The sequence below is a fragment of the Pundamilia nyererei genome, unplaced genomic scaffold, assembly GCF_000239375.1.
Source record: "Pundamilia nyererei isolate P.nyererei 1_Seehausen unplaced genomic scaffold, PunNye1.0 scaffold00045, whole genome shotgun sequence".
NCBI classification, from domain to species: Eukaryota; Metazoa; Chordata; class Actinopteri; order Cichliformes; family Cichlidae; genus Pundamilia; species Pundamilia nyererei.
Window position 1 is genome coordinate 3,581,191 of NW_005187446.1, and position 14,668 is coordinate 3,595,858.

General features: G+C 41.2%; 2 protein-coding genes across 2 annotated transcripts; one reads left to right on the forward strand and one right to left on the reverse strand.

Annotated features, from left to right (window-relative positions):
• Positions 1 to 289: 289 nt before the first annotated feature.
• On the reverse strand, positions 290 to 5,293 carry ltap1 (lipid transport auxiliary protein 1). The gene is made up of 7 exons (XM_005732118.1): positions 5,012 to 5,293; positions 3,115 to 3,216; positions 2,927 to 3,035; positions 2,762 to 2,815; positions 2,500 to 2,666; positions 1,454 to 1,512; positions 290 to 1,341 (listed from the first exon to the last, which is right to left on the reverse strand). Exons 1-7 carry the CDS (start codon positions 5,072 to 5,074, stop codon positions 1,125 to 1,127), a joined length of 771 nt encoding a protein of 256 aa, XP_005732175.1. The 5' UTR covers positions 5,075 to 5,293; the 3' UTR covers positions 290 to 1,124.
• A 3,802-nt stretch (positions 5,294 to 9,095) lies between these two features.
• LOC102204001 (serine-rich adhesin for platelets) lies at positions 9,096 to 14,101 on the forward strand. The gene is made up of 6 exons (XM_005732120.1): positions 9,096 to 10,994; positions 11,092 to 11,287; positions 11,582 to 11,680; positions 11,783 to 12,029; positions 12,130 to 12,246; positions 13,464 to 14,101. The coding sequence occupies exons 1-6, from the start codon at positions 9,268 to 9,270 to the stop codon at positions 13,625 to 13,627; spliced, it is 2,550 nt and encodes an 849-aa protein (XP_005732177.1). The 5' UTR covers positions 9,096 to 9,267; the 3' UTR covers positions 13,628 to 14,101.
• The last annotated feature ends 567 nt before the right edge of the window (positions 14,102 to 14,668 follow it).

Below are 14,668 nucleotides of genomic sequence, written 5' to 3' on the forward strand. Positions count from 1 at the left end.
CTATTAGTTTTGTGTGTGCAGCCAACAAATCTGCAGCAATTGTGTGATACTATCATGTCAATATGGACGCCAGCACCTTGTGGAATTTATGCCACGAAGACTTTAAAGGCAGCAGAAGGGGAAAGAGGGTCTAACACAGTACTATCACGGTGTGCCTAATACAGCTAGTTTCAGCTGCTCCCTTTGCCACAAGGGGTCGCCACAGTGGGTAGGTTTGCAAGTTTGATTTTGCAGTTTTTCTTGTCAAAGAAAATTCCCAATGACTCAAGAATCAACTGTATGTCACAGTTTTATTTGGATGGTAAATTGTATAGTAGGCACCACATAAAATAAATTATTCAGGCATTAAAATGCCTCCCTGGGAAACCATAAAAGCAGATGAAAATGAAACGCAGCTCTCATATCAGTATACCATTAAGAGTCAAGGAACAGAGTTCCCATAATGCAATACCCCACATTTAAAATACATCAATACACTGAAATACTGTTAATTCACATTGCACTGAGATAACTGATTTTTAAAAAAAATGCACTTATTAATCACAGTTCCTGAAAACAAGTAGCACTATGGCTTCTGTAAAAAAAATGATCAAGACTTAAAAAAAACAAATCAACAAAACAAGTTGTCAAATTCACTGCAACAAAAGACAGCAAAGATGTACGTGTAAACATAAGTGACATCAACAGCAGATTTCTTTCTCACTAAGCAACAATTAATGCTGGTTTTCTCTGAAAATGTAACTATTAACATTTTAAAACAGTTGGTTATTTTCAGCAAGTCTGCATAGGTGTTTACATTGTGCAATAAATACTGATTGTCTTATGCTGTTGCATAGCCTAATAGCTCTGGATTTGTTTTGGTCAAATCAAACCTACTTACTATAGTCGGTTAGAGTCATTCTACCCACGCATACATGCAATAATACATACATGCAATAATATGCATAAGCTACACTTAGGTAAAGGGCACTGTAACAGTAATCTGATATGCACTACAGTGTAAACAAGGCAATACATGTTAGAGTATGAAGGCAGTGTTTTTGTCTTTTCACTCTGAGACTTCAGGCTCCGTAATCACTGGCAGCGCTGCCTTGTCCTTGACTTTCTGTTGGACGGGCTCATTTTCAGAGTGTACTGTCTAGAGTGTTGTAGTTGTCTTTGAAGTTCTTCAGCTCCAGGAAGTGTCTGGACCTCTTGCTGCGCTGCTGCATTGTAGATGAGAGGTAGGTGGGTTGGGTCGGAGAGGGAGAGGAGGTGCTTGCAGGTTCTGTGGTGCCGGTCAGGTCTCTGGCTGCAGACTGATGGTGCTGATTTAAAGTGCTGCTGCTCTGAGACTTCACTCTGAAACAATACAAGGAGAACCAATTGTTCCCGCTGCCTTATTAACATTCCATGCTGGGATTAAAGGAAAAGCTGTAAGGGAGCAGCGTGAGGATTGGCTGTGTTTTCTTACATGGAGGCCAGTTTTGTTAGGGCTTCCTGGTACTTCAAGAATTCTGCTTCACCAAAAGCCTGAAGATAAAAGCAGGAAAACATCAAGATCAGTGATTTGGTACTGAAACCAGAATAAAATCTTTAAGTGACCTAAAGATTTGTCAAATTTTCACTGCCGTGCTGGGCAATACGGAGAAAACTTAAATTATATGGATAATATAGCTTTATACCTTGGGCTACACAGTATGTTACAAAAAGCACTACTATTAAAGACCCCATACATTTTTTATTTAAGAAAAAGCACAAGAATTAGCAAACAAAATGACATCAAGTGCATCGGAACTACAACACAAACTGGGAGCCCACTGGAAGGTCAATATGGAACTGTTTGTTCATGTGATGATGATGATGACGATATACACTCACCAGGCAGTTTATTGGGTACATCCATTCAGCTACATGTCAACACAACTCTCATCATCAAATTACATGGCAGAAACTCTAATTATGTACCCACATGACTATCTGTAGGTTTTACAGAGAATCGTCTGAAAAAGAGAAAATATCTAGAGAGCGGCAGTTCTCTGAGCAAATTATGTCAGAGGAGAACTCAAATAAGCTGTTGTTACAAGCCAAAGTATGCAGAGAAGCATCTCTGAAAGCAAAACACGTTGAACTGTCAAGCAGAAAACCGGATTGGGTCTCCCTGCTGTCAGCTAAGAACAGGAAACTGAGACTACAACTCCCACATGCTCATTAATGTCGGAAAACAGAACATGAAATGTTGCCTGGTCTGCTAAGTCTCTGTTTGTCCTGTGACATTTGAATAGCAGGGTTAGAACGTGCTGTAATGGATGTGCAGCCAACAAATCTGCAGCAACTCTGTGATGCTATCGTGTCAAACTGGACCAAAGTCTCTGAGGAATGTTTCCAGCACCTTGTTGAATCTGAGCCATAAAGAACTAATGAAGGCAGTTCTGAAGGCAAAGGGGGTCCAACCTGGTACTTGAGTCAGTGAGTAAATAAGAGAGGACTGAGCTGTGGACCGTCTGAGAAAATGCTGACCTCTGCCCCATGACGAGCTTTATTGTAGCCATCTAGCACCGTGTCGATGACAGAGCTCTGGTTTTCTCTGAATATGCAGTGGGAATTTCGTAGCTGCAGAAGCCAGGTCCGAAATCTTTTTCCAGTAACAGCGGTGGACGTTCCTCCAAGTTCACGAAAAGGAAAATCTAATGACAAACAGTTGAAGATGTTGCTGTAGCAGTCAGGAGGATTTAATCTGGATTCATGGCAAAACAAAACAAACTGTAACAGAAAAGCTCACCGGCATCTCTGATGGCATCAAGTGCTTTCATTCTATACAAATAGTCACAGGAACCTGGAACATGTGCACACACACAGACTACTTAGTGCACAGGCATGGAAACTATTTATATGAATAGCTTCAGGAGTGGTGCGTGCTATGTGTGTGTTTGTTTGCTCCTCTTACCAGACTGTTCTCTCTGCATTAACCGGTCATCATCTGGAGACAGCAGACGAGGCTCAAAGTGGATTTTCTGGACCAGGTTCAGCTTGGCATCAATTTCTTGTCTCAGCTCCTGGAACAAAGACACAATTCTTCAGCACAAACACAAAAAACATCAGAACACACTTGCATTATAATAGTGTGCGTTTAACCTTTGGTGCGTTGTGGCCAAGGAGTACATGTGGTCCTCTTCGAGACTTCATGGCAAGTCGCATAATTTGTCTTTTGACAAAGATGAACAGCAAGACAAAAATCTGAAAGAAAGTTAAATGCTAGATGGATGTCTGAGTTTCCCTTTTTTTAAAAACATTATTTCCATGGCCAAGCAGCTCCTGTAGGTGGCACTGTTTTTTTGTCCATATAGTGTAAATAAATGCAAGTCCTAGGGTTAAATGTGTCTTTGTTTCATTGTTTTGGTGTGTAGCGACTAAAATGAGGGTAAATGGCAGCATATTCTTTAGAACTAAACAGAAATGAGACCGAAATATTTGGTTTGGACCAATATCGAGAATATCAATATCAAGAACCAGTTTTCTACAATAACCCGTTCTCGATTAATGACCCAGTAATCCAACTCCTTGAAATTGTTAGTCTGCCTGCCTATCACTCCCTCTTACCGGTTCCACTTGCACTTGTGCTGCAATCAGGTGATTTCATTTCATGTGTTTGAAGAGGACAATAATGGCACAGTCTGCAGCGTGGATATGGTTTGTACTGGTTTTTATCTTAACCTCTACATCAGTGACCTTCTACAAGTGGCTCATGTCAGTAATATGCAAATGTATGCAGATGATACTGTCACATATACACATGCAAAAACTGCAAAGCTTTTGGCGAGTAAATTGACAATTGCAATGCTCATGGAGGGGTTTGACAAGTCCTGTCTTACTCTTAATACAAGTAAGAATAAAGGAAGGTCTTTTCAGACCAGAAACTTTCACTAAGGGTTAGAAGATTGAAATTGTGAGTGAGTTTGAATATCTGGGTATGATTTAAATTTCAGTTTTAAGTCTAATATAAAGCAATTGATCAAAACTATTACATATAATCTGATAAAGCCTGAGGGACATTAGAGATATTTCTGGAACAATGCATCACATGGTAACATTTATGTTAATATTGTACATGGTGCCTTTTCAAATAAAATCAGTTAAAAAAAAAAGACCTCTCAGGTCATCAGGTGCAGATCTTTTAAATGTCCCCAGAATTAGATCTAAGTGTGCTGAGAACATGAGGGTGCTTTCAGTTACTATCACGCTGTTATTTGGAACAAGCTGCCTGCTGATCTGAGGTGAATGACATCCGTGCATACAGTCAACAACAGACACAAAATCTTTTTGTGTCTGTTGTGTGTGTGAGTGTGTGCATGCACATGTACATTAACTTGTATTTTACTTCATTGTAAACGTTTATTTTGCTGTTTTCACTGCCTTAAGACATCTTAAACCGACATATGTTTTTATGTTTAACTTAAACATGCTATATAAATTAAATTCCATCAACATGAGTCACGCCTGGGCCCTGCAGTATGCTCCATTGGTTAATTGTGGTTTTATAAATAAATTGTTTTGTTTGTTTTTTGTTGTCTTCATTTCTTTGCCACAGTCCCTGAGCCAGGTTGTGACACCTCCAAAGGGTAAATGTTGTCAGTCATCACTCTAAATCCTTAAATCACACAGTGTAGTGTCGACATTTTGTAAACATTACAATAATTATGAATGTTATTATGATTAATCGCCCAACTACAGGCACCAAAGGAGAAATTGGGCTGCAGTGATATTTATTAAACAGATTTTACACACTATTAGTACCTTTCAGTACACCATGGTTGAGGGATCCAGGTGTTCAAACTTGTAATAACAGCTTTATTTGCGTTTAATAGCAGATTATCAAGTAGAAATGAGTCTTTGGATAAAGTATCAACCACTGCAAGCCTCTGATGAGGAATGAGGCACCTGTCCAAGCATCGCGATTACCTCTGTAACCCGGGACTGCGTTCATTGTTTCGGTTTGGATTAAACCAGCACAAACAACGTTAAACAAACTCACCAGACTGCCATAGGCCATCACAAGCACCACGTTAATTCTCGAAGGAAGCGAGTCGTTAAACATTTTGAAGATCTGCCGGTTTTCTTTTTACTTTGTTGTTATTTTAACTGAACTAACTGGATAAATGTCGATTCAAAGTGCGTCCTGTGCCCGGTACGTGTCTCATTTAAGAAGGCGTTTTCAAACCGCAAGCAGCCAACATTAAAGGAACAAAAGACAAAAACGGGGAAGTTGAGCGGACTAAAGTGCTTGTTGCTACATTTCGCTGCCTGATTTGTTGACTTCCGCGGTAGTCACGTGACCGGTACGGCCAGGGGTGACGTCAGGTCTGACGCTGCCCCTGTGTGCATGTATTTATTTATTTTAACTATATATTTACGGATGCTACTTTACTGCAATGACCGTATAACAGAGTCATTGCTTCACACATGTAAATAGGAGAAAAAAACGCCTAAGTTCTTGTTTTATAATAAAGGAGGTTCAGCAATGTGTTTCTATTTTTCTTCCTCAAAAACAAAAACTTATAAGACTGGATATTTAAAGTCTTTATTTTCATCTTCTCCCCTTTTTCTCTGTCCTCTCCTGTTTGAAAAAAATACCCTCTTCTTTGTTACCTTCATTATTTCTTCACTAAAATTTACTTTTTTGAAAGGAACTCAATATCAGACAAATCATAAAAATAAAAATAAAAACTGAAATGCTTTGTCAATTCAAGTCATCTCCATCTCCAGCTTTCAGCTTCTAGATTTTTCTCCTTCTTCATATTACATTTCTATCTTCCCTGACTCTAAACGTCAAATGACCTACTTGTAAAATACACTGTCCTTTCCCACAATGCTTCTGCAACACACAGTCTGTCAGTCCTACACCCTAAAGAATGAATTTCAAGCACTAGTGTGTGCCTGTGTGAGCTGAACTGTTATTTGCATCCATCCTGCAGAGACAGTGGGTGCTATTCTTCTGTCTGGAACAAGGGTGGGTGTCTGTGGAGTTGCATGGGGCTATTTACCCCTACTCACACACTTATCTTTGTCCTGAGAGGCACTATGCAAGCTACCAGCCCTCTGTCCGGAAGGCTGGTAATTGATTGGATCATTATGGTCCTAATTCTTATCCCAGGGTCTGTGTATGTAAGTTATTTATTTCAGCAGGCACACATAAACATCAAGACTTCTCTTATTTAGTTGTGCAGCAAGCTAGCGTGGTAACCACAGTTTCCTCTGTCTCAACGGAAGACAAGTAACAGTCACAGGTGCATGCAAAAAGGCGGCAGTAAGTAGATAGCCTCTTCATGAAAAACAAAACTGTAAGTAGCTGCATTTTTAAAAATTAATTTATACATTTATGTGTGCTTCCCTTTGTTTTAAAATTTGTAATAAAAAGGCTTTTTGTTCCCACAAACAGCTTGTTCTGTGAGAACAAAAATGATCAGCAATCGCAGATATTTTTCCCTTTAGTCAGCATTACAAACCCACTGACTCTCACCAAGTGTGTGTGTGTGTGGAGTGAAGCTCTGTTTTGTTGAACAGATGACATATGAGATGTGTTCTTATGGCAATATTTATCCCTGCTAGTATTCCTGGCTCTTTGTAATCTCTGGACCCAATTAAAGGTGCTCTGTTATTATGTATTTTGATACCTGCTCAGCCCAGATGATTGGACCCGGGTTTGCCTGAGGTGGGGTGACATTACGGGCCATGTTTTAGGAAATGTCATGCTTGTACCGTTTCACACAATATCGAAACTGTATCTTATCTCCCTGAAGCTATAAAAGATGTTCATATCAAATGATTAGTGGGGTGTGTGTTTAAACGTGGGTAAACGTGTGTGTGTGCATTCCCTATCGAGGCGTTTGAAGGGTGACACATTGAACCTCAGTCAGGAATGTTACCCTGTGAGAATAAGGAAAAGAGGGAGAGAACAACAATAGGAGGGGGAGGAGAGAGAAAGACAGAGAGACAGGGAGGAAGAAAAGGAGAGAGGACAAACCAGTGTGGCAGGTTTGCGTCACTGTACACACTCTATCATGCAAAGCTGATGTAAAGAGAAGCAGACAAAGAGTGAGAGAAGGGCAGTCAGGAGCGAGGAGCTGATGTCATTACATGGCGATGTCTTCATTACGAATCCGAGTTAACACAATGACCCAGGACGAGTACAGAAAACACACTTAAAGGAGGTAAGATACCTTTTTTGTGAATGTAGGAGCGGACTTTTAGTTGGCTAATTTGTAACTGTGTAATTGAGTAAATGTGTGTATTTTCATTTGATGTGAGGGTGCAATTGTTTCCTTCTTGCGATTCAAAGGGGAGTTTAAAGTGAATGACTATGTGTTGCCCTGCTTACGCAGATGGGGCAAAATATAACAGGTGTTTCTGTAAACTGACTCTCAGGCTCACCTGCACTGGAAAGCACCTCCAGTGACTGTCTGGAAGTGCCATGCTTTAGCCTAAACTAAACAAAGCACTGCATACTGTAAATCTACTCTTATGAAATATAATTACAGGAAACCATCAGCTTGCAGAATTTATCCTTAATGACATTATGAATGATTAGATCTTCATTCAGACTTGATTAGCGATCAAAGATGGTTATCATTGTTTTCATTGGCTGTACACACAGATAACCATGATGAGTCATTACCCCTCAGTGATGTTATCTGCAGGCTGTAATTAAATCAAAGTAAATCTGTGCTCTTATGACCGTTCGATTTGAACAAGCTGCTGTCTCTCTTTGACCACGAGACTGATACGTGCTGCAGAGATTGGCATTTGATACATTGCTTTTGCTGAGTGGATTGCTGTTAGGTGAGTTTTACCAGTTTTTGGTTCAGGTTTAGCTGATGCTGACAGGTAACTTCAAGTATGTTGCCTATGTAAACATGGTGTCTCATACGTGTGTACAGCAGAGAACACTATCTGAGTCATACTGTTCGGTGAGTCAGGGAGAGGACAGCAAGAACATGTTGCAAAGTGAGCTTGGTGGCAGAGGTTTGTAAGTGAGTTGTTGTTTAGTTTTGATCTAATTTCTTAACATTTGTTAATGCTTTCTACCCGAATCAGTCTCCACATTTTATGTTTCCTGTCCTCTAACACTGTGAGATATTGTTGACCATTCCAAGTGGCCAAAGTGACCACAATCCACATCTCTACATTCCAGTCCAATCCATTCTGAGAATAAAATTTTGTGCATTTTTATGCTTGGCAGGCAATGGGAGCTGTTCAGTGAGGTCGAGCTGGGGAACTGGAGTCTCCTGTGGTCAAAACAAGAAGAAGAGCCAGTGGAGTCACCACTTCCAGGCCGCAAACCAGAGCACAATTAGGAATATCAAACTACTGCACTGAGGATGTCTGTCTGTGGAAGAATCTAATGAGAGGATTGTAACTGTGACACTATTTGTTTTTTACACGCCCAAAACGCGAGCCTCCTAGATGAACCGCTTCCAGAGTGCAATCTAAAAGACAGTCGCTTGGACTCCCAGAAAATATCAAGTTCACTTTTCCGCTCTTTTTTTGGGATCTGGCATTTGACAGGAGGTCATTAACTTTGTTTACTCTCAGACAATGGACTCGTCTCTGCTGCCCGCTTCACAGAATGAGTATGGCAAGCAGAGGACAGGGGTGAAATTCACCGTCCGCTCAGCTAACTCTCCCACATACAATCTCTCTCGCAGCTCAGGTGTCAGGAAACGGGAGGGCATAGGAGAAGTTGCAGAAAGAGAACGATATAGGAAACACACCAACACAAACGGTACAAATAAGGATGACGACACAGTCACTGGATGTGAAACCAGGACTAGGAGTGGCAGCAGTGTCAGCACAAACAGAACGATCCCAGAGTTTGGCACTGACAGAAGAGAAAACCCTGCATTTGAAAGCCAGGGAAGATCGGCGTGGAGGGGATCCAACCTTACAAGCAGAAGTAAGAGTTTAGATTTCAAAACAGGCACTAGAAAACCTGATCCCAATACCATAGCTGACTTTTCTCAGCTGTCCAACAACAATAAGGGGGACACCAGTAAATATGCTGGAGCTTTGGAGGGAAGGAGGACACAAATTGAAGGCAGCGAAAACGACACGAATTCAGCAATACAGGCCTTTAATTCTGTAGGTGTAAGTAATCTTCAAGAGAGAAGCGAGCTTTTGGAAAGGGGCAGTAGGGGTAAGACTCTCCCCACCAGGTTAAGATCCCTGTCTGGATCTAACTATAGTTACACAGAGACATCTGCTTCACTGGGGCCCAAAAGTGGCCAAAGTATAATGGAGCGGATAGAGAAACTCTTTGGACCTACTGGTTTTGGTAAAACGGATGACTACAAAAATAGGGATTCCTCTAACAACTCTGAATCATCAACAGAATCCCTCATTTCACAGCAGCAAAAGCCTCATGAGAAGACAGCAGGGGGCACCTTCCCTATGAGTTTCTTCTCGAAGGAGAGCGATAGTGCAGTGAAAAGTGGACTTTCACTCTGGACACAAAAAGATGCCAATGCCTCAGGGTTTGAGACTTCATTTTCATCTGGGGCAAGCATAAGAGATAGCTCACCAGGAGGGTGGATGCAGGGAAGGTATTCAGAGGAAAGTGGAGTTAATTGGGGCAAGGGTTTTATGGAAACAGGTACAAGGTCCCTGGATAGAGCCAGGAGTAGGTCCAGTATAGCTGCACAGATTAGATCTGCAAGGGCAAACGCACAGCCACAAACTTTGTTAGAAGAGACACCAGATTCTTTCAGAGAGTCGTCTGAATTCAGAGACAAAAGCAAAGACGATAGCTCTGCAAACAACGGAGAGGAAAACAGAAAAACTAATGTAATAAGAGGGATGTTGAGAGACAGGACTAGAAGTGTTGATGGACCAGATCAAATAACAGAATTGAAGGGTGGCAATGCTTATGAGGATGTATTTGAGACAAATCCACAGAAAACCAATGTGAAAACAGCAGAGAGAAAGAAGGCTCTGTCTGTCTCCTCAGCAGCCAGTGTTAGAAAGAAGATCAACCAGTTTGAGGCTCTGACACAGCGAACTCAGAGTTTTGCAACAGGCCAAGTCCAAATACCCAGACGTACCTTTTCTGTACCAGCACAAGCCAGCAGGGGACATGAAGGAGTGAAGAAGAGCGGGTCTGCAAAAGAAATAAATGAGCTAAGGAAAAAGTGGGCAGGACTCCAAGAAGAAGGGGAGGCACAAGATAAAAGTGAAGACAAAAAGATGGGAACAGTAAACAAGGTTTGGCCTGACAGAAATTTATCAGTGGATGAAATTGGACTAAGAATAAAGAAGGAACAGACAGGACTAAATGACTTGGATCAGAAAAGAAAAATAGACTCTACTGACGATTTAAAATTTTCCGGACTCAAGACTACCCAAGAAATGCCTCACGAAAGTGACAGAGCTGTAAGTGGAAAGCTTGGCACAGACGAGATAGATTTCTCCAAAGCCTCAAGCCCTGAAGAGGCAAGTGAGAGAGACGTGACAGGCAGCAGTACACCAACCCCACTACCACCCTGTGACCCTTCACACAAGGAAAGGTCACACTCTGATATTACTTCACCAGTTAGCGATGATGAACAGACTCCAACAAACAGCCCTAGCTATTTACTCACTACTTCACCTGTGGCACAGCTGGGGGATGTCACTCCCACTGCCGACAGTGACAACAAAAGCCCTCCCGTCTTCACATGTCCAGCAAAAGATCCAGACTCTTCTCCTCGCGCTCTTCCCACATCTTCTAACAACAACCTTCAAGATGTCATCTCCCCAGACATCCAAACAACACCCCAGAAAGGCAAGAAACGGTTATTGGACCTGAATGCTTGGATAGCTGGTTTGAACCCAGATTTGAAAGTCTTTAGTGATGATGAGGATGTTGATGATGATGAAAGCACCCAAAAAGATGATGATTCAAACTATGATTCAGACTCAGGAGAGTCCTCAGTTACCATCACCAGCAATATGAGTCAGTCAGATCGCAGGAGCTTCTCTGTCACGTGCGTACCGTGCTTGTTCATTTCTGGTTTAATGGAGTTGCTCATTGAAGCAGATAATTAGTTTTACCCCTAAAACATTTTATTTTCCTTCTTGTAGTCTTTCGGACCTGTGTAACTTTGCTGGAGCTGACTACGATTCAGAGAATGACAGCGATGACTGGCAGTCAACAAACCGGCGTACCGCTTCAATGAGCTCAGATATGTCAGCGTTTTCCTGTGTGTCTGTGATGCCCGCTGAGGAGCTCGACAAGCTTGTAGAGGAAGTGAGGAACCTGGGGGACGATGCCCTGCAGGTAAAAACAGCATGAAGTTAAAACCTTTCGAATGGTTTTAATGATCAGTTGTTTGATATTTTTGCGGCTGTGGTTGCGGTGGTCAGTTCACTGGTCCAGTAACCTCCATCTAGATAAGGCTTTCCCTAGGCACTTTACATGTAATGTTAATATTGCTACAGCTGTTGCAGCTGACCAGGTCATGTACCGACTGAATTGAGTTTAAAAAGGACAAAAAATGTTCAACTCTGAGCACCTGAGGCCCAATATACCAAGAACATTTTGTGTATTTTGACATCCTTTTGTGTCCCTCAGGACTATGATGATGTGCAGGTAGTGGTTCTCCATAAAGATGTGGGAGTCGGACTAGGCTTCAGTTTGGCAGGAGGCGTGGACCAAAACAAGCCCATCACTGTGAGAAAATTCTACTTCCTGCTTCGACTTGGCAAATATTCAAATGTGTGTCTGCAGTATTTTTATGTTTTTTCTTCTTCTTTTCTTTTGTCCTCTGCTCAGGTTCACAAAGTATTTCACTCAGGTGTTGCAGCCAAGCAAGGCTCTATAAAGGAAGGTGACCAGGTTTTATCCATCAATGGCACAGCACTATCTGGGAGTACCCACTGGGAAGCCTTGAGGGTTTTAAGAAGGGCAAAGGCGAAGGATATGGTAGTTGTGGTGGTGAGGAAGGGGGACATCATAGACAGCTCTAAGAAAGGAGAAGAGGGAAATAGTCGGGGACAAACACCGGAACAGTATGAGACAGGTCAGTATTAGAGGTAATGCTTTAACAAAGATCTGATAATGACGTTCCTAATCTTGAACTGAAAATGAGATACTTTATTTGTGTTTTCCCCTCCTCTTAGGTCAAACAGTGTCTGTGCAACTGCAGAAAAACAGCCGGGATCTGGGCTTCAGTCTGGAGGGAGGTGAAGGCTCAAGTCTGGGGAACAGACCACTCACCGTCCAGAAAATCTTCCAAGGTAAAAACCAAAGTCATGCATGAAACTCTGCCCCAAGTCATGCATGTTAGGGTTATTGGCCTTCAAAAATTGATCATAGGTAATGATAGTTATCACTGTGTGTTAGACTGACTGGCAACCTGTGCAGGGTCTACCCCATCTCTTGCCTTGTGACAGGAGGGAGAAGGTCCAACTCCAGCAGAAGAAAAGCACTCGCAATAGAGCATGACCATATATAGGGTTATATTGTTACACAATTTGACTGTTAAAACTTTGGCTGTTCATATTAGAATTAACTAACTAATTTACTGAATTGTCATGTATTTTGTATTTAAAGTCAAAATAATATTTTTTTTTACCTTGGCATTAGTGTAAGAAATGCAGTATTTCCTCTTGACATGAGTTGTAGAATAAATACAACAAATGAAAACAATAGAGAAATACCTTAAAGTTATACAGTAAATGGCCTGTATTTATATAGCGCTTTACTAGTCCCTAAGGACCCTAAAGCGCTTTACACATCCAGTCATTCACCCATTCACACACTGGTGATGGCAAGCTACATTGTAGCTACACAGCTGCCCTGGGGCGCACTGACAGAGGCGAGGTTGCCAGACACTGGCGCCACCGGGCCCTCTGACCACCAACAGTAGGCAATGGGTGAAGTGTCTTGCCCAAGGACACAACGACCGAGACTGTCCAAGCCGGGCTCGAACTGGCAACCTTCCGATTACAAGGCAAACTCCCAACTCTTGAGCCACTTGAGTCACTCTTGGTGAGCTGATGTGGTGCATTATTTCTTCATAACTAAAGAAAACAGCATCATAAAGAACCATCTAAGATTCAGTCCTAAATATTATATGTTTACTATATGAACTTTTATGGCAGCATAAAGTTAAAATTTGACATTAATGTAGATTTTCGGCTATTTATTTAATTCAATTCGTTTTTATTTATATACGGCCAAATCACAATAACACTCATCTTAAGATCCTTGTTATACATTGTAAGTTAAACATTTTACAATAATACAGAGAAACAGATAGCAGACGACCTTCTATGAGCAAATACTTGGGGACAGCCGGAAAGAAAAACTTCCTTTTAACAGGAAGAAACCTCCAGCAGAACAGGTGTCAGGGAGAGGCAGATATCTGCCTGGTTGGGGATGATGGGAGGGAGAATGTTCCCATTCAGAGAAACCATTATTGATTACTTGTTTTCCCTCTTTCCACCCTCAGGAGGTCCTGTTGACATGGTATATCCCGGTGATGAGGTCCTAGAAGTCCAAGGGACAAGCGTGGTGGGGATGAGGCGCTTAGAAGCCTGGACTTTGATCAGAACACTTCCTCCTGGGCCTGTGGATGTGGTGCTACGTCGCTCCCATAAGCATCCAGAAACATGAAGATTAAGGAAGCAGTTTACTCCTTGTAAGATTAAAGGGATAGACCAAAAACATAAACGCTATCTATGAGAGGCTGTATCTCCTTCAGTGGGCAAGAACTTGAAATCTGGACATGATATAGTTAAAAATGCGTTTATGTACAGGCAGTATAATAACTATAATATCCTAAAGAAAAAGAAAAATAAGCTTGGAGACCAGGTCAAGGATGTATATTTTTCTTACATGCTCTTTTTTAACAGGATTACATCTACCTCAAGGCCTGGCAAACCTTTTTATCAGCCGAATCATTGAGTAATTGTGGCTCCTACAAGCATCAAATCAACCAACATTTGTAACAGATAGATTGATCAGTTCAAAACAGATCATTTGGTACCTGTAAGTGAAAAACTATGTTGTACTATACTGTTAATAGTTAATAACTTTTCCATTGAGACTTTATATTTGTTTTTAATAAAAGCTAACAAATTGATGTTTGTTATTATTACAACCAGCAGAGGGAGTAATTCGTCTTCATTTAGATCGGGGTTAAAGGTTTCTTTCCTTTTAAACATTAATAAAAGTGAACACATGATAATACCTAATCCCTATGTGACTTTTACAGCCTTCCATCACAAAGTCAAGGTTTCTGTTTTGGAGAGATTTCTCAGATAATTTGATAAGAAAAAGTTAACACAATAATCTCTCATGGCAGTTATATGTTTTATATCGTATCAAATCCTCATCCCATGTTACTGCCTTGATCACTCTGGATATTATCAGCAGTAATACAGCAAATATTTAGCTTACATAATCTTCTGAGAGTCCAGAGTTCAGTGACACAGGTTACAGTGACATGCATCGCAGCGATGATGAGAGGGGCTTCTATCGTCAGCAATTTGTGCTTTTATTGTGGAAATCCGTGATAGACTAATTTAATAGATTTGACAATCCATTCCCAATCCTGCTAAATAACCATTTGACAATTTGGAGACCAATTTTTCAAAACAAATAAATAAATAAAAATTATTTAGCCGTCATTTCATGCTAACTGATAATGTTCCC

What these genes read in the sequence shown, in the direction of transcription:
- ltap1 (XM_005732118.1), bottom strand. Translation starts at nt 5,074, where the DNA reads ATGTTTAACGACTCGCTTCCTTCGAGAATTAACGTGGTGCTTGTGATG. An exon ending in TGATGGCCTATGGCAGTCTG is followed by an intron (nt 3,217 to 5,011) that starts GTGAGTTTGTTT and finishes ACTTTCTTTCAG; the next exon opens with ATTTTTGTCTTGCTGTTCAT. An exon ending in TTGGCCACAACGCACCAAAG is followed by an intron (nt 3,036 to 3,114) that starts GTTAAACGCACA and finishes TCTTTGTTCCAG; the next exon opens with GAGCTGAGACAAGAAATTGA.
- LOC102204001 (XM_005732120.1), top strand. Translation starts at nt 9,268, where the DNA reads ATGGAGCGGATAGAGAAACTCTTTGGACCTACTGGTTTTGGTAAAACG. An exon ending in TGGGGGACGATGCCCTGCAG is followed by an intron (nt 11,288 to 11,581) that starts GTAAAAACAGCA and finishes TGTGTCCCTCAG; the next exon opens with GACTATGATGATGTGCAGGT. An exon ending in CGTCCAGAAAATCTTCCAAG is followed by an intron (nt 12,247 to 13,463) that starts GTAAAAACCAAA and finishes TTCCACCCTCAG; the next exon opens with GAGGTCCTGTTGACATGGTA.